This window comes from Schistocerca cancellata, chromosome 3 (assembly GCF_023864275.1).
Source record: "Schistocerca cancellata isolate TAMUIC-IGC-003103 chromosome 3, iqSchCanc2.1, whole genome shotgun sequence".
Lineage (NCBI taxonomy): Eukaryota > Metazoa > Arthropoda > Insecta > Orthoptera > Acrididae > Schistocerca > Schistocerca cancellata.
The window spans coordinates 852,318,275-852,336,886 of record NC_064628.1 but is presented as its reverse complement, the minus strand read 5'-3'; the positions used below and the strand labels follow the sequence as shown (position 1 = coordinate 852,336,886).

General features: G+C 43.1%; 1 protein-coding gene across 1 annotated transcript in view; it reads right to left on the bottom strand.

Moving 5' to 3' along the window:
- LOC126176606 (sodium-dependent neutral amino acid transporter B(0)AT3) overlaps positions 1-17,938 on the bottom strand; it is a 168,746-nt gene extending 150,808 nt beyond the window's left edge. The window contains exon 1 of the mRNA XM_049923765.1: positions 17,736-17,938. Within this exon, the coding sequence (XP_049779722.1) occupies positions 17,736-17,938 (203 nt within the window). The remainder of the gene's footprint in view (positions 1-17,735) is intronic.
- Between the last annotated feature and the right edge of the window lie 674 nt (positions 17,939-18,612).

Here is an 18,612-nt window from a genome sequence, read left to right as displayed (position 1 = left end):
CAGTCCCATAATGCTTAGAGCCATTTGAACCATTTGAACCCTAACGACATCAGGTGCCATTCACTCCCTCGATGGGCTGTGGTAACAACATTTTGGCTCATAAGTTTAATGGGAAGAAGACGTGAGTGACATGTTGGGTGATTTTGGGGTATATAGAGTGCTACACGAAGTGGCCATCTCTGGCATCAACAATGACTCTAGCCGGGCTAGGAATCGAGTGGAACTGAGCCTGGACGATATGAAGCTATTCTTTCTGCAGTACAGAATATTCAGACTTTTAAGTAAAATTCTGCATCTCAGCAACAAGTAAAGTTATGAACTTATTATTCCCTGCTGCTTCAACGCTATGCCAGAGTTCATCAGCGGAGTCATATCAGTCTCTTGGCAGTCCGTAACCAGATGTCCTCAGTAGATGAGAGATATTGAGAACATGCTGACCGGGACAACAGTCGATAATCTTCTGTATCGATGCAAAGGCGCCCATAGAAGGCTGTTAGGGGACCGCCCCCCTCCCTTCCCCCCGCCCTACGCCATAGCTCTCAGGGAAAGGAAAAGATATTGTGTAGGCACGTGTTTTTCTGTCAATAAAATAACTTAAAAGTCGCTATGACGCAGGCTCCTAACAGGTGTACATGGTGGCAGCCAGTCAAGGAATATTTCAGGGAATTGGTTTAAAAAATTTATTTCAAAGGCCCAGTCAAATCTTTACAAGTGCTCTCCCCGAGTAACTTACGCCGTGCCTGCGTGACACAAGTCGCTTGTCTTTCAAAACCGAGGCAGTTCTGTCCAGTTAAAGCTTCTGACAAGAGACGCCTTGAGTCCTCTGCTGAAACTGCTAGCGAATTCACGCCATTGGTTTCAGCCAATAGCGTGCGCAGGACGCTGGAGTGTTCTGCGGTGCAGAACACAGTTGCTTCTCTCTCTTGTAATCCAGACCTCGAGCAGAACAGATGTCTTCTTGGAAGGCAGAGCGTCTGGCTCTGCTTTTCACGCCCGGCCACCAACCTAAGTTAACATGAACCGCTTCCCCTTTCGTGGCCCATTTCAATTAATTGTTCGACCTCCCAGACTGGCCTAAACCTGGTAACTTCCGACCCTAGGCGCGCTCCTTGTACACCGTACATTGAAATACATCCTCTTCATTGTACCTAATTTCCTGTTTTGTCATTTATTGGCAGCCCTGGATGCTCACTGACTGCTCGAACTCCTGCACCCTGTCGTCATGAGGCTTATGCAACAACCACCTCCCCCCTTTCCCTAACACTGTATACATTTACAACTGGTGCCCAGAAGTGGGATCATATACATTTACAATTGGCGTCAGAAGTGCCCGTATACTCTACTCAGGTTTAGAGTTGGTACTATGCAGGATACTTACAGGTCGCCATTGGTCTTCCACAATATTAAAAATACTCCATAACCTCAGATCTTGTCTCCCCCCCCCCCCTCTCCTCCTATAAACTATCGTATGGGCGCCCTCGTATCAAGGTACGACAAAACTGGCAACACGTGGTCTTCTGCCATCTACAGGGTTGGTCAAAAATATGGACACACCACGAGAAATGGAGACGTTAGCCAAGGCTGTAGATTTTGCTGTTGTATCTCACCACGAACGGCACCTGTGTAATGCCCTCAACACGTTCCATGTGTCAGTCGTGGTCAAAGCAGTGTAGTTGTGAGTGCATTATGTCGGAACTAAGTGAATTCGAGCGTGAGGAAATCGTTGGTAATCGTATGGTGGATGCTTCCGCAACGAAGGTACCGTAGTGTTTCGTGTTTCATGGGACAGCGTATCGAAGACATACAGGGTGTTACAAAACTTTCAGGAAACATTCCTCACACACAAAATAAGAAAATATGTTATGTGGACATGTGTCCGGAAACGCTTACTTTCCATGTTAGAGCTCATTTTATTACTTCTCTTCAAATCACATTAATTATGGAATGGAAACACACAGCAACAGAACGTACCAGCGTGACTTCAAACACTTTGTTATAGGAAATGTTCAAAATGTCCTCCGTTAGCGAGGATACATGCATCCACCCTCCGTCGCATGGAATCCCTGATGCGCTGATGCAGCCCTAGAGAATGGCGTATTGTATCACAGCCGTCCACAATACGAGCACAAAGAGTCTCTACATTTGGTACCGGGATTGCGTAGACAAGAGCTTTCAAATGCCCCTATAAATGAAAGTCAAGAGGGTTGAGGTCAGGAGAGCGTGGAGGCCATGGAATTGGTCCGCCCGTACCAATCCATCGGTCACCGAATCTGTTGTTGAGAAGCGTACGAACACTTCGACTGAAATGTGCAGGAGCTCCATCGTGCATGAACCACATGTTGTGTCGTACTTGTAAAGGCACATGTTCTAGCAGCACAGGTAGAGTATCCCGTATGAAATCATGATAACGTGCTCCATTGAGCGTAGGTGGAAGAACGAAACTAAAATGAGCTCTAACATGGAAATTAAGCGTTTCCGGACACATGTCCACATAACATCTTTTCTTTATTTGTGTGTGAGGAATGTTTCCTGAAAGTTTGGCCGTACCTTTTTGTAACACCCTGCATACCGCATACAGGGAAAGCGGGAAAAATCGTCCGCTAACTCAAAACGCAGACGAATGTGTATGTTAAATGATCGTGACGGACTGTAAGTAAAGACGATTGTGACAACAGGTAAGAGAAAGACAGCTGTAAAAGTCACTGCAGAACAGGAAGTCACACTCGCAAATCCTGGCAGTACAAAAAGTACAAGAAAGGGGCTCCATCAGCTAAGAATCGCAGAGCGAGCTGGAATTCCAGAACCAGTCATCAATGAAACAAATGTGGTGCTGAAGCCAATCCTTGACTATGGAGCAAATGGAAGAACATCATTCGGTGGGATGAGTCTGGTTTCAAACTGTTTACAACTTTTGGCCAAGTTTATGTCCCAAGAGTGAAACATGGCGGGGTATCGTTGAAGATGTGGGCAGCCTTATCGTGGTATTTCATGAGCCACGCAGTTACTCAGAAAGGTCACATTACTGTCAAGGATTAAGTGGCTATTTTGGTTGATCATGTCCATCCCATGGTATAGTATTTGTTCCCAATGCTGATGCAGTGCTCCAAGACGACAGGGGCGCCTGTTCACACAGCTCACATCGTCCAGGACTGGTTTTGTGAGCACGAGGAAAAATTGTCGCATCTCCCCTGGAGACCAGACTTCAATAATATTGAGCCACTGTGGTCTACGTTGGACAGAAGGGTGCGTGATCGCTATCTAGCGTTATCATAATTACCTGAATTTTCCACAATTTGGAGGAGCAGTGGTATAGCATTTTCTTGAAAATCGTACATGGCCTGTATCTACTCATTTGGGGACAAGTGGAAGCAGTTTTAAATGCTGTATTAGGCATTGTAAAGTGGTGTGATTTTGGTGTTTCCAAATTTTTGTCCAGCCACTAGAATTCAAAAATAATATCACCCAGACATAGAAGTAGTCCGTGTCCGATAACCTTAACATGTGATAGATGTAACGACTGCAGTCCAAATTACCAACTATGTGAACCAAAGGTGTTGTATATCCCATCCAATCCATAGGTTCACTCCTGGTGATGACCAATATGACATTGACAAATGTGATCTGTCAGCGCTTACTTCCTCGGAGCTTCCACACACGCTTACGGTTATCGAGATAGAAAGCTAGATATATAGCCTATGCCCTTGTCAGTGCAGTGAAATGTGCCTCAAACGTGCTTCAAAGCATAAATATGTATGTGACTGAATAACGTTTACAGTCACTGTACAGACTACATGTACCATAAGTGCAAACAGCTCTAAGAGTGAAAATCTCGTTCTGGAAACATCCTCCAGGCTGTGGCTAAGTCATGTCTCCGCAATATCTTTTCTTCCAGGAGTGCTAGTTCTGCAAGGTGCGCGGGAGAGCTTCTGTGAAGTTTGGAAGGTATGAGACGGGGTACTGGCGGAAGTAAAGCTGTGAGGGCGGGGTCTGAGTCGTGCTTGGGTAGCTCAGATGGTAGACCACTTGCCCGCGAAAGGCAAAGGTCCCGAGTTTGAGTCTCGGTCCGGCACACAGTTTTAATCTTCCAGCAAGTTTCATATCAGTGCACACTCCGCTGCAGAGTGAAAATCTCATTCTAGCTCTAAGAATATATATTATTGGCCAAGTAAGCATCCAAAAGTTTAAAAAACGTACTACCATATTTTTCACAATTCCGTCTTGTGTTTCTGTCTCAGTGAAGAAGATATTTCAGCAGAATTTGCATACAGGAATCATCAGATCGTACGTGACACCACCACACTTTAGACGAAACATTGCCAAAGCAACGTTAGTCTCTGTCTCTCTCTCTCTCTCTCTCTCTCTCTCTCTGTCTCTCTCTCTCTCTATCTCTGTCTCTCTCTCTGTCTCTCTCTCTCTTTCTCTCTCTCTCTCTCTCTCTCTCTCTCTCTCTCTCTCTCTCTCTCTATATATATATATATATATATATATATATATATATATATATATATATATATATATATATGACATTGGTGATGAGCTGCCTTTCGGCTGTTAAAGAAAACCACTTGTCGATGTTTTTTTTTTATAGTGCCTTCCACACAACACTTTCTTCATACATGGAAAAGAGAAGACTATGTAATGCCATGTAATAAGACCAGGAAACTTGACACAGCGTATGTCAGTTTATCCTATTGCGGAATGAGCTGTGGCGTTGCCGAATACTAAAAACAACCCCTCAGACAGCTTGCCGCCAATCTCCGTCTTGACAGTCTCCCACATCCTCTTCAGGCGACTTCTGTAGTACACTCCTGAGACCGTTTCCCTGACGATTATAATTTGTAAGCACCACCAATGGCAGTTTCAGTATAATACTCAGCATCACTTTGTCTAATGATGGTTGGGTCTACGCCTTTTTCGGCGGCGGTGAATCCACATGTTTCCATTGCTTGTCTGCTCCTTTGTCTTGGAGTCATAGTGACACACACGGCATTCACCCGTAGTGACTAGTCGGCTAAAAAAGTCATCTGAATTGGCTTGGTATTGCTCCTGCCTCGATTCGACCGGATTTTTAAATGGGGGTGTGTACTCGCAGAAGCCAGGGGCCAACGATGTTCAGAACATCGTGCAAGATGAAACTTCCTGGCAGATTTAAACTGTGTGCCGGACCCCGACTCTACGGTAGATATTCATGTCTCACCCGTCATTCACTTTACGAAACCTCATCTACATCTACATCTACATCCATACTCCGCAAGCCACCTGACGGTGTGTGGCGGAGGGTACTCTGAGTACCTCTATCGGTTCTCCCTTCTATTCCAGTCTCGTATTGTTCGTGGAAAGAAAGATTGTCGGTATGCCTCTGTGCGGGTTCTAATCTCTCTGATTTTATCCTCATGGTCTCTTCGCGAGATATACGTAGGAGGGAGCAATATACTGCTTGACTCCTCGGTGAAGGTATGTTCCCGAAACTTCAACAAAAGCCGTACCGAGCTACTGAGCGTCTCTCCTGCAGAGTCTTCCACTGGAGTTTATCTATCATCTCCGTAACGCTTTCGCGATTACTAAATGATCCTGTAACGAAGCGCGCTGCTCTCCGTTGGATCTTCTCTATCTCTTCTATCAACCCTATCTGGTACGGGTCCCACACTGCTGAGCAGCATTCAAGCAGTGGGTGAAAAAGCGTACTGTAACCTACATCCTTTGTTTTCGGATTGCATTTCCTTAGGATTCTTCCAATGAATCTCAGTCTGGCATCTGCTTTACCGACGATCAACTTTATATGATCATTCCATTTTAAATCACTCCTAATGCCTACTCCCAGATAATTTATGGAATTAACTGCTTCCAGTTGCTGACCTGCTATTTTGTAGCTAAATTATAAGGGATCTTTCTTTCTATGTATTCGTAGCACATTACACTTGTCTACATTGAGATTCAATTGCCTTTCCCTGCAACATGCGTTAATTCGTTGCAGATCCTCCTGCATTTCAGTACAATTTTCCATTGTTACAACCTCTCGATGTACCACAGCATCATCCGCAAAAAGCCTCAGTGAACTTCCGATGTCATCCACAAGGTCATTTATGTTTACTGTGAATAGCAACGGTCCTACAACACTCCCCTGCGGCACACCTGAAATCACTCTTACTTCGGAAGACTTCTCTCCATTGAGAATGACATGCTGCGTTCTGTTATCTAGGAACTCTTCAATCCAATCAAACAATTCGTCTGATAGTCCATATGCTCTTACTTTGTTCATTAAACGACTGTGGGGAACTGAATCGAACGCCTTGCGGAAGTCAAGAAACATGGCATCTACCTGGGAACCCGTATCTATGGCCCTCTGAGTCTCGTGGACGAATAGCGTGAGATGGGTTTCACACGATCGTCTTGTTCGAAACCCATGCTGATTCCTACAATGTAGATTTCTAGTCTCCAGAAAATTCATTATACTCGAACATAATACGTGTTCCAAAATTCTACAACTGATCGGCGTTAGAGATATAGGTCTATAGTTCTGCACATCTGTTCGCCGTCCCTTCTTGAAAACGGGGATGACCTGTGCCCTTTTCCAATCCTTTGGAACGGTACGCTCTTCTAGAGACCTACTGTACGCCGCTGCAAGAAGGGGGCAAGTTCCTTCGCGTACTCTGTGTAAAATCGAACTGGTATCCCATCAGGTCCAGTGGCCTTTCCTATTTTGAGCGATTTTAATTGTTTCTCTATCCCTCTGTCGTCTATTTCGATATCTACCATTTTGTCATCGGTGCGACAATCTAGAGAAGGAACTAGAGTGCAGTTTTCCTCTGTGAAACAGCTTTGGAAAAAGACATTTAGTATTTCGGCCTTTAGTCTGACATCCTCTGTTTCAGTACCATTTTGATCACAGAGTGTCTGGACATTTTGTTTTGATCCACCAACCGCTTTGACATAAGACCAAAATTTCTTAGGATTTTCTGCCAAGTCAGTGCATAGAATTTTACTTTCGAATTCATTGAACGCCTCTCGCATAGCCCCCCTCACACTACATTTCGCTTTGAGTAATTTTTGCTTGTCTGCAAGGCTTTGGCTATATTTATGTTTGCTGTGAAGTTCCCTTTGCTTCCTAGCAGTTTTCTAACTCGGTTGTTGTACCACGGTGGCTCTTTTCCATCTCTTACGATCTTGCTTGGCACATACTCATCTAACGCATATTGTACGATGGTTTTGAACTTTGTTCACTGATCCTCAACACTATCTGTACTTGAGACAAAACTTTTGTGTTGAGCCGTCAGGTACTCTGAAATCTGCTTTTTGTCACTTTTGCTAAACTGAAAAATCTTCCTACCTTTTCTAATATTTCTATTTACGGCTAAAATCATCGATGCAGTAACCGCTTTATGATCGCTGATGCCCTGTTCTGCGTTAACTGTTTCAAATAGTTCGGGTCTATTTGTCACCAGAAGGTCTAATATGTTATCGTCACGAGTCGGTTCTCTGTTTAACTGCTCAAGGTAGTTTTCAGATAAAGCACTTAAAAAAATTTCACTCGATTCTTTGTCCCTGCCACCCGTTATGAACGTTTGAGTCTCCCAGTCTGTATCCGGCAAATTAAAATCTCCACCCAGAACTATAACATGGTGGGGAAATTTACTCGAAATATTTTCCAAATTATCCTTCAGGTGCTCAGCCACAACAGCTGCTGAGCCAGGGGACCTATAGAGACATCCAATTACCATGTCTGAGCCTGCTTTAACCGTGACCTTCACCCAAATTATTTCACATTTCGGATCTCCGTCAATTTCATTCGATACTATTGCACTTCTTATCGCTATAAACACGCCTCCCCCTTCACTGTCCAGCCTGTCTCTGCGGTATACATTCAAATCTGAGTTTAGAATTTCATTACTGTTTACATCTGGTTTCAGCCAACTTTCTGTCCCTAAGTAGGCATTGTGGCCGTTTATTAATGAGAGCAGTTCTGGAACCTTTCTATAGGCGCTCCTGCAGTTTACTATTAGCACATTAATATTGTTATTCCCTGTTGCATTTTGCCTACTGCTGCCTTGTCGCGTCTCAAGAGGCGTCTTGTCGGGCCTAGGGAGGGAATTCTCTAACCTAAAAAACCCACATGTGCACTCCACTCGTACTCCGCTACCCTTGTAGCCGCTTCCTGCGTGTAGTACACGCCTGACCTATTCAGGGGGACCCTACATTTCTCCACCCGATAGCGGAGGTCGAGAAATTTGCACCCAGATCTCCGCAGAATCGTCTGAGACTCTGGTTTAAGCCTTCCACTCGGCTCCAAACCAGAGGACTCGAACTCGGAACCTTTGCCTTTCGCGGGCAAGTGCTCTACCATCGTGCAAGATGTTGGAAACTGATCCATGACTGATTTCGACATTTTCCACAACTCGATTGTCATACGCCAAAGTTTGAGCACCAGTATCTCCACACCTCATGTGATGTCCAGGTCTTCACAGAGAAATGGTCTGATACTTCGTTCTGCGCCATTCAGAGTCGTCTGTCGACAGTCGAAGCATCTGCGCCAGCTAACATCTGTGTCGTTTAATAGTGCACTGTTGCCGTGCACTTCCACCATCTCAGGACGGAGTGTTGCAGTGTTGTTCCCCTCTAAAGACTTAACAGCACGAAACTGCACTTCATTATTTGGCTGTGCCATTTTGTTTCGCCTTGTCTATGGCGTGCTACAGTATTGAGTCTAGGGAGTTTCAATGTGTTCCAGAACTACAGACATGTGCCTACAAAGAAACAAATAATTATCTAAATTCATTTTTTCTCAGTGGTAAATAAAGGCTTATGACTACCCCTCGTATTAATAATTTTATTTATGGATGGAAAGTGCAAAAATGTGGGCCTCATACGGCACTAAGTTATTTAACTAAGTAATCATTTTTGTGCTTCCTTACAAGACCACCATCTATGCTATAACTGAATATCGTCATCAAAGAGCATACAGTAATGGCGCGCAACTTAGAAAAAAATATTACAGCTAGAGAGTGAGGCACCAAAAAAGAACAAATTTCATATTTGACAGTGCAATAGTAACATAATTAAGATATTTATGCTAAGCAGTATATAAACGTGAAGGGAATATACAAGAAAACATTAAGACTAAACAATGGGAAAACACTTTCTCTCTTTCTCTCTTTCTTTCTGTCTCTCTCTCTCTCTCTCTCTCTCTCTCTCTCTCTCTCTGTGTGTGTGTGTGTGTGTGTGTGTGTGTGTTTTGTAACAGTTATAATTATGTCCTATTACACAAATGGCAGATGAATATAAGGAATTACATTCAACAGAAGAGATGCACATATGCTACAACAACAGAATAGCCTATTTAACAACTGAAATTTAACTGACACAAAAAATAAAAATAAATAAGGTGAATACAAGACTATTGGAAAATAATCTGAAAAGGTATTTTGCATGGGAAATAATGATGAAAATAAATCATTGAGATTTGTTATATGGTTCAAAATTCAAAAGCTAAATTATCAGTAAGTATCAAGAATTACACTTTAGGTAAGACTTATACATAATGGTACAGTAGAATATACAACAGCTTGCAATACATTTACAGTGCCATAAAATATAGAATTACAAAACAAAATGAAGAAGTAGAATGAAGAAAATAGGGAAGAAATAGATACATATAGGGCTTAAGTGAATTTTCTTGAGGTGAAATATTGAGTTCAATGAATATTGAAAGAGAACCGTCTGCCAGATGTTCATTGATCTCCAACAGATACCGTTTTCATCGTTTTCTCGGTGGAGGGCACAGCACTTTTCATTCATATGTATGAAGTTATCCAACCAAGCTGCGGTGTGTGGATCAATATTAACATGACAATTTTCATCATTCTCGAATAATTTAAACCTTAAAGCCGCATCACATTCACAAAAATTCTCAACATGCCATGTGAGACGGGTTGTTGGCTTTAAAAGTCCACATATAACCCAGCAGTATACTATACCAAGCATCAGGTTCTACAGAGTATTGTAGTCACTTTTGTTGAGATCAGATGAACATGTTATCAGTGTCCATTGTATAGCGCAGAAGTAAGTCTGGATAAATTTTGGACAAACATAAAACTATTGAACAGCCTAAATCCATAAACACGTCTGCATAGCTAAGTAAGTTTAAGCCTATTTTCGAGTATTCGTGACTTCGGTTGCCTCATCTATGAAGATGGTCGTTGGTAAAAATGTATCACAATACAGAATTAATGTTTTAAGGTCGACATTATGGCACCAAGAAAAGCTGATGCGATGTTTCTGTATGCACGGATAATCGGTTTCGGTCCATTGACCTTCTTCAGTCACGGATTAACATTCCACCAGGTTACTAGAAGGTTTCTTGGTATCTTGCAGCATCTGTCACATGTAGATGCCTGTACATCTAAGACAAAAGAAAACGACCAACAAATGGATGGTTTATTCAAAAGAAAGAATTTCACAAGTTGAACAAGTCAATAACGCGTTGATCCACCTCTGGCCTCTATGCAAGCAGTTATTCAGCTTGGCACTTATTGAGTTGTTGAATGTCCTCCTGAGGGATGTAGTGCCAAATTCTGTCTAATTAGAGCTCTAGATCGTCAAAATCTCGTGATGGTTGCAAAGCCCTACCCAAAATTCTCCAAACGCTCTCAAGTAGGGGGAGATCCGGCGACCTCACTGGCCAGGTAGGGTTTGACAAGCGCGACGACGAGTAGCAGAATCTCTCGCCGTGTGTGGGCGGGTATTATCTTGCTTGAGACGTAAGTCCAGGGCGACTTGCTGTGAAGGCCAACAAGCCGAGGCGTACAATGCCGCCGATATGCCAATGTGCTGTAAGGGTGTCGTGGATGACAACCAAAGGTGTCCTGCTATGAAAACAAATAGCACTCCGGGCCGTCACTCTTGGTCGACGGGCCGTATGACGCGCGAAGGTCAGGTTGTTATCGCACGCCTGTGCGGATCGTCTTCACACATGTCTTCGGTCTATAATTTCATTGACTGGAGCAGATTTGTCTTCAGCGACGAGGCCCGCTTCAAAAGGCGGATGAGCTGCGAAGATCTGTCTGGAGTCGTTGTGGAAAGTTGTGCCATACCAACCTCTCCGCCATAAGCTTTTTCTCTTGAATAATTCAACCAATTTCTTTGAAATTGTAATCATTTGTTTGCCTGTACATGCAAATCACACTTGTAGATTTCTGTCCCTTTCAGATAGTTCCTTCGTAAAAGTGTATGTGACGGATGCTGCAATTGAAATCATTATGTACACTACTGGCCATTAAAATTGCTACACCAAGAATAAATGCAGATGATAAACGGGTATTCATTGGACAAATATATTATACTAGAACTGACATGTGATGACATTTTCACGCAGTTTGGGTGCATAGGACCTGAGAAATCAGTACCCAGAACAACCACCTCTGGCCGCAATAACGGCCTTGATGCGCGTGGGCATTGAGTCAAACAGAGCTTGGATGGCGTGTACAGATACAGCTGCCCATGCAGCTTCTACACGATACCACAGTTCATCAAGAGTAGTGACTAGTGTGTTGTGACGAGCCAGATGCTCGGTCACCATTGACCAGACTTTTCAATTGGTGAGAGATCTGTAGAATGTGCTGGCCAGGGCAGCAGTCGAACATTTTCTGTATGCAGAAAGGCCCGTACAGGACTTGCAACATGCGGTCGTGCATTATCCTGCTGAAATGTAGAGTTTCGCAGAGATCGAATGAAGGGTAGATCCACGGGTCGTAACACATCTGAAATGTAACGTCGACTGTTCAAAGTGCCGTCAATGCGAACAAGAGGTGACCGAGACATGTAACTAATGGCACCCCATACCGTCACCCCGGGTGATACGCCAGTATGGCGATGACGAATACACGCTTCCAATGTGCGTTCACCGCGATGTCGCCAAACACGGATGCGTCCATCATGATGCTGTAAACAGAAACTGGATTCATCCGAAAAAATGACGCTTTGCCATTCGTACACCCAGGTTCGTCGTTGAGTACACCATCGCAGGCGCTCCTGTCTGTGATGCAGCGTCAAGGATAACCGCAGCCATGGTCTCCGAGCTGATAGTCCATGCTGCTGCAAAACGTCGTCGAACTGTTCGTGCAGATGGTTCTTATCTTGCAAACGTCGCCATCTGTTGACTCAGGTATCGAGACGTGGCTGCACGATCCGTTACAGCCTTGCGGATAAGATGCCTGTCACCTCGACTGCTAGTGATATGAGGCCGTTGGGATCCAGCACGGCGTTCCGTATCACCCTCCTGAACCCACCGATTGCATATTCTGCTAACAGTCATTGGATCTCCACCAACGCGAGCAGCAATGTCGCGATACGATAAATCGTATCCGACCTTTATCAAAATCGGAAACGTGATGGTATGCATTTCTCCTCCTTACACGAGGCATCACAACAACGTTTCATCGGGCAACGCCGGTTAACTGCTGATTGTGTATGAGAAATCGGTTGGAAACTTTCCTCATGTCAGCACGTTGTAGGTGTTTACACCGGCCCCAACCTTGTGTGAATGCTCTGAAAAGCTAATCATTTGCATATCACAGCATCTTATTCCTGTCTGTTAAATTTCGCGTCTGTAGCACGTCATCTTCGTGGTGAAGCAATTTTAACGGCCAGTTGTGTATTTTATGCCAAAGAATCTTCCGTTAATTTAATATAACTTCAATCAGTTACTTGAAGATACCGAATCTGTGTGAGTAAAGACACAGTTGCTTCTAGTAGTTTCACGACACCGTTCTTTAAATACAATATGGTTCGGGAGGAATAGCAATTATCTTCTGTGTAGGTAGCAGAGACTAATTCGAAAACCTTTTCCAATAACACAACAAACTCGTTTTCAAGAAAGGGTAGATAACGCGGCCCGATGCACTTACACAGTAGGAGAAATCAACTATCACACCACACCAAATATTTTCAAAGAAGCGGTTTTGAATATGTATCTCAACAAAGTCATGTGGATTTTCGTCAGGCTACCAACGTAAGTTACAGAGTGTTACTGGTGCAACTGCGGTTGAAACCGTCAAAAATGAAAGTGACTTCATAAGTAAATAGTATCAACCGGATCGATCGGCGATTTACAATTAGCTGACGATAAAATCCAATGTTTTTTTTCGTCTCCTTCTCGGATTTGTTGAATCCGCTGTAAATGATGATAGAGACTGCGCAAAGGCTATGTCTGCCATATTCGTCTGTGTTGCTCGCCGGTATCTATAAAAATCCTACGTGTGCTTGCTGATGACTGAGTTCTACCGGGTGGATAATGTCTTCTACACCATCCACATTCTTTTTGATTCGCACGTTCAGGTGAGATATGATTGCTGAGAGGGGCGTCAGTCGCACACAGTTTAGTGAAGACGCAAGCAGACATTTCTAAATCTTGGTACAGTGCTGTTAGGAAATCATCTACCATGTTTTGTACAAGCAGCCTTTCCATTTTAAAACCCGTTCACAAATACCTAATCGATATACTCAGCATTTGTAGATACGTTGCTCTATGCAAGCATGCAGAATTGGCCAACAAATCACAAACACAGTTAAAAAGAATCAATTACGTAAAGTTATTAACAGCTTGAACTTCCACGCAAAAAAAGGCAGTAAATAAACCAATAAACCCTTAGGACCTGGAGTACCAAAACTCGAAATGAAAATTTGTCTCTGTAACCAGCTGTATCACCGTAAACAATAAAATCTGAACACGTCTCATAAGAAATACTATCAACTTATAAAATAATTACTATTTCTTCTGAAACATCCTGTACATATTGAAGTTGCACACCACAATTTACAGAAAATATTAAGGATGAATATGTTGAAAAAGCGGACAGATAATTCGAACCCACATTTTAAACCATAAGACATTTCCAGTGCACACATGTACTCTAACAATTTTTTGGTTATCAACTGCAGACTGAAACTGGAGTACGAGTGATCGAAAAAAGGTAGAAAATTAAGGAATGGGACCTAGCTAAACTGAAAGATTAGGAGGTTTTTGAGAGTTTCCGAGGGAGCGTTAGGCAACAATTGACTGAAACAGGGGGAGGAAATGCAGTAGAAGTCGAAGAGCAGTTTTGAGAGATTAAATTGTAAAGGCTGCAGAGGATCAAGCAGATAAAAAGCAAAGGTCTAGTAGGAGATATTAAAATGCTGCTTTGTCTATTTTGTTTATAGGCCTCTCTTCCACAGTCGCAGTTGTATAAGTAATATGGGTTATACAGTATACCATCTTTTGCGATTCAACTAAAAGCCGACAAGTCTTATTTTGTATAAATAACACTTTTCATACAGCTGCAAAATACGATATATAACAAATAGTAAGCACGAATGGCTAGAGGACAGATGAAAGGCTATAGAAGCGTGATTAGCATGGTGAAAGATAGATACGACGCACACTAAATTTAACAGATGTTTGGAGATAAACAGCTGTATGAGTATCAATAGACCGTAAGCCAGTATCGAGTAAAGAAGGGGTAGGTGAAAGATGGAAGAAATATGTAGAAGGGTTACATAAGGGAAACTAAGCCAATTATGGAAGGGGAAAGCGAAGGAGGTGAAGATATTATGGGAGGTATGATACTATGAGGAGAATTTGACTTAGCAAAGAAAGATCCAAGTGCCCCTAGAGTAGACGAAATCCCTACAGAATTACTAAGACTCTTGGCCCAGTCAGCCTTGACAAAACTATTCCACTTGGTCTGCAAGACGTATGAGGTAGTCGAAGTACAGTCAGAGTTCAAGAATATTCTAAACTAGGCATGTGTGGGCAAGTGTGAATGTTATTGAAGTCATGGATGTAAAACAGTACCAGGATTTTTTTTATGGACGAAAAGAAAAACTTGTAGGAGCGACCTCATGGAAGATCAGTTTAGATTCTGTAAGAATGAAGGAAGTACCGAGGCAATACTGACCCTACGAGTTATCTTAGGAGAAAGGTTACAGGAAGGCCTTCATAGCATTTGTAGATTTGGAAAAAGCTTTTAACAGTGCTGGTTGGAATACAGTCTTCAAAATTCTGAAAACAGCAGGGATAAAATATAGGGAGCTAAAGTTTATCTACAACTTGTGCAGAAATCAGACAGCAGTTATAAGAGTGAAGGACATGAAAGGGATGCAGTGGTTACGAAAAGAATGGGACAGGACTGTAGCCTTATTTCCGATAATACTCAGTATTTTCGTTCAGCCAGTAGTAAAGGAAATACAAGAAGAAATTTGGAAAGAGGATTACATTTCAAGGAGTGTTAAAATTATCGAGGTCTGCCAACGACATTCTTTCAAAGGCGGATAAGGACTTGCAGCTGAACGGAGTGGATAGTGTCTTGAAAACAGATTATATGATGTACAGCAATAAAAGTTAAACAAGGTAATGGAATGAATAAAATCAGGCGATACTGAGAAAATTCGATTAAGAAATGAAACACTAAAAATAGTAGATGAGTTTCTCTATTGTGCCACCAAAATAACTGATGGTGGTCAAAGTAGGGGATACAAAATGCAGACTGGTTGGAGAGAAAGAAGCATTTCTGAAAAAGAAGAACTTGTTAACATCTAACAAAAATTGAAGTGTTAGATTAACTAACGAATAGGTACTCAATCGAATTGGAAGAAAAAGAAATTTATGGCACAACTTGACTAAAAGAAGGGATTAGTTCACGGTACACATACTGAGGCATCAATGAATCGCCAGTTTAATAATAGAAGAAAGCGTTGGGGTTGAAAGCTGTAGAGAGAGACCGAGGAATGAATACAGTAATCAGATTCAAACACATGTAAGTTATAGTAGTTGTTTGGAGGTGATGAGGCTTGCAAATCATGGACTGGCGTAAAGAGCAGCATCAAAACAGTCTTCGGACTGAAGATAACAAAAACATCAAAAACAACATATAGAGAAGGATTAATCCTATCGCCAAGTTTCATGGTGTTATGCCTCGGCAGCTGCGCGGTCAATGCAGCCGATTGCTAACCGAAGGGACCCGTGTTCGATTTCCGACCGGGTCGGAGATTTTCTCTGTTCGGGAACTGGGTGTCCTTAGATTCGTATCGTCATAACTAATGCTACACTATTGAGATGGCTGTATAGACACGTCCTGAAAGCCAAGAATTTTTTTAAAGAAAAAAGAAAGAAAAAAGTTTCTTGGTTTCGAGGTACGTCTACCATTCGTACAAGGGTGAGTCAAATGAAAACCTTAAATTTGTGATAACAAATAGAAATTTCGCGCCGTTATCCTGTAAGTTGATAAGCGTGCTACAAACAGCGTGCAGAATGGCCTGTAGGTGGCAGCATATTCCAGATGCACACGTACCGTCGCAGTATCAGTATAAAGATGGCCGCCCCACTTGCGACTTGCACCAGGGAAGAACAGCGTTCTGTTACTCCGTTTTTGCGTAGTGAAGGTGTGAAACCTATTGAAATTCATCGACGAATGAAGGTTCAGTACGGTGATGCATGTTTGTTACAGCAGCAAGTCTACGAATGGAGTAGGAAGTTCGCAAATGGTGTGACTTCAGTGGAAGATGCTCCTCGTCCAGGTCAGGCACAACGAGTTGTGACTCCACACAACATTGCAGCAGTTGAAGCCATAGTGAAGGAAAACCGCCGAGTGACACTGAATGACATTGCAGCATGTTTACAGATTAGTCATGGGTCAGCACACCACATTGTGCATGATGTGTTCCAGTTTCACAAAGTGTCTGCAAGATGGGTGCCACGGCAGTTGACTCCTGAAATGATAGAATGACGTGTAGATGCTTGTGAAGAACTTCTTCGGCGCTTTGAACGAGAAGGTGATGGATGGATTCCTTGCAAGAATCGTTACTGGGGACGAAACCTGTGTTCACATCCACCAACCGGAAACGAAGAGAGCGAGCAAGGCATGGCGCCATTCCTCATCAACAATACCAAAGATGTTTCGAACAGAACCATCAGCAGAGAAGGTTATGCTGACTCTCTTTTGGGACGAAAAAGGCGTCTTTTTGGAGCATTACATGCCTAGAGGGTCCACTGTCACCAGTGCATCATACACAGATCTCCTAAAAAGTCATCTGCGGCCTGCAATCAAATCAAAGCGACGCGGATTGCTGTCTGCAGGTGTTCTTTTGCAACATGACAATGCAAGGCCCCACACTGCCCGTACAACAGTTGCAACAATCAGAGACCTGCATTTTGAGTGTCTTCCTCATCCAGTATACTCACCAGACCTTGTCCCAAGTGGTTTCCATATGTTTGGACTACTCAGAGACCCAATGGGAGGAAAGAAAAAATGGTTCAAATGGCTCTGAGCACTATGGGACTTAACATCTGTGGTCATCAGTCCCCTAGAACTTAGAACTACTTAAACCTAACTAACCTAAGGACATCACACACATCCATGCCCGAGGCAGGATTCGAACCTGCGACCGTAGCAGTCGCGCGGTTCCGGACAGAGCGCCTAGAACCGCTAGACCACCGCGGCCGGCGGGAGGAAAGAAGTTCCGTTCTGATGATGAGGTACGCCTCGCGGTGCACGAGTGATTGCGCGGACTACCAAAAGAATTTTTCTCTAAAGAAATTTGTGCACTTTGTAAGCGCTAGAGGACAACTTTTGAGCGTGGGCGAGATTATGTTGAAAAGTGATACAGCTTTGTGCCACTTCTGCACAATAAATAATATTTAAAAAACTATTTAATTTTTCATTTGACTCACCCTCGTATAACAGCTTTTGGGGTTTGTAAGGCGGCTTTTCTCATATGTGGAGTTGCGTACCTTCGTGTTGGGGCTGGAGTCGTCGAAGGCGATGTTCGTAGCCCCATAGCTGTTGGAGCCACCATTCTCGACGACGAGGCGTCCGCGCATCTCCTTCATCTCGAGGCGGTCGAGAGATCGCTGGGGATTCAAGTTCTGGGAACTCTGTCTCCTCACGAGATGTGCTGTGTTGGCCATGGCGACTCTTGGTGTTGCTGATCACATGGTCAGCAACATCTGAAACAAGCAGAGGGAAGCACCTTTGGAGCTTAGAGTTCAAAACGGATGTGTGGAACGAGAAAACACATGTGTATACGGAATCATATATCATGTTTGTCACAAATTACAGGGACCAATCGTAAGATACTGAAACAAACAAATTGCGTACGACACTTGTAACTGTCGGGATATACAGTGACAGAAGTAAAATGTGTTGCAGCATCATCTTGTGTAAGTAGGCTGTTTAGGTTTTTATATTGGTAACGCCACGTAGCGCTCTATATGAAAATCACTGACTGTGATATGTGCAGTTTCTGGCTGGTTTGCATTGTTGGAATTTGCTATTGTAGTGTTGGGCAGTTGGCTGTTAACAGCGCGTAGCATTGCGCAGTTGGAGGTGAGCCGCCAGCAGTGGTGGATGTGGGGGGAGAGATGGCGGAGTTTTGAGAGCGGATGATCTGGACGTGTGTCCATCAGAGATAGTAAATTTGTAAGACTGGATGTCATGAACTGATATATATATAGTATAACTTTTGAACACTATTAAGGTAAATACATTGTTTGTTCTCTATCAAAATCTTTCATTTGCTAACTATGCCTATCAGTAGTTAGTGCCTTCAGTAGTTAGAATCTTTTATTCAGCTGGCAGTATT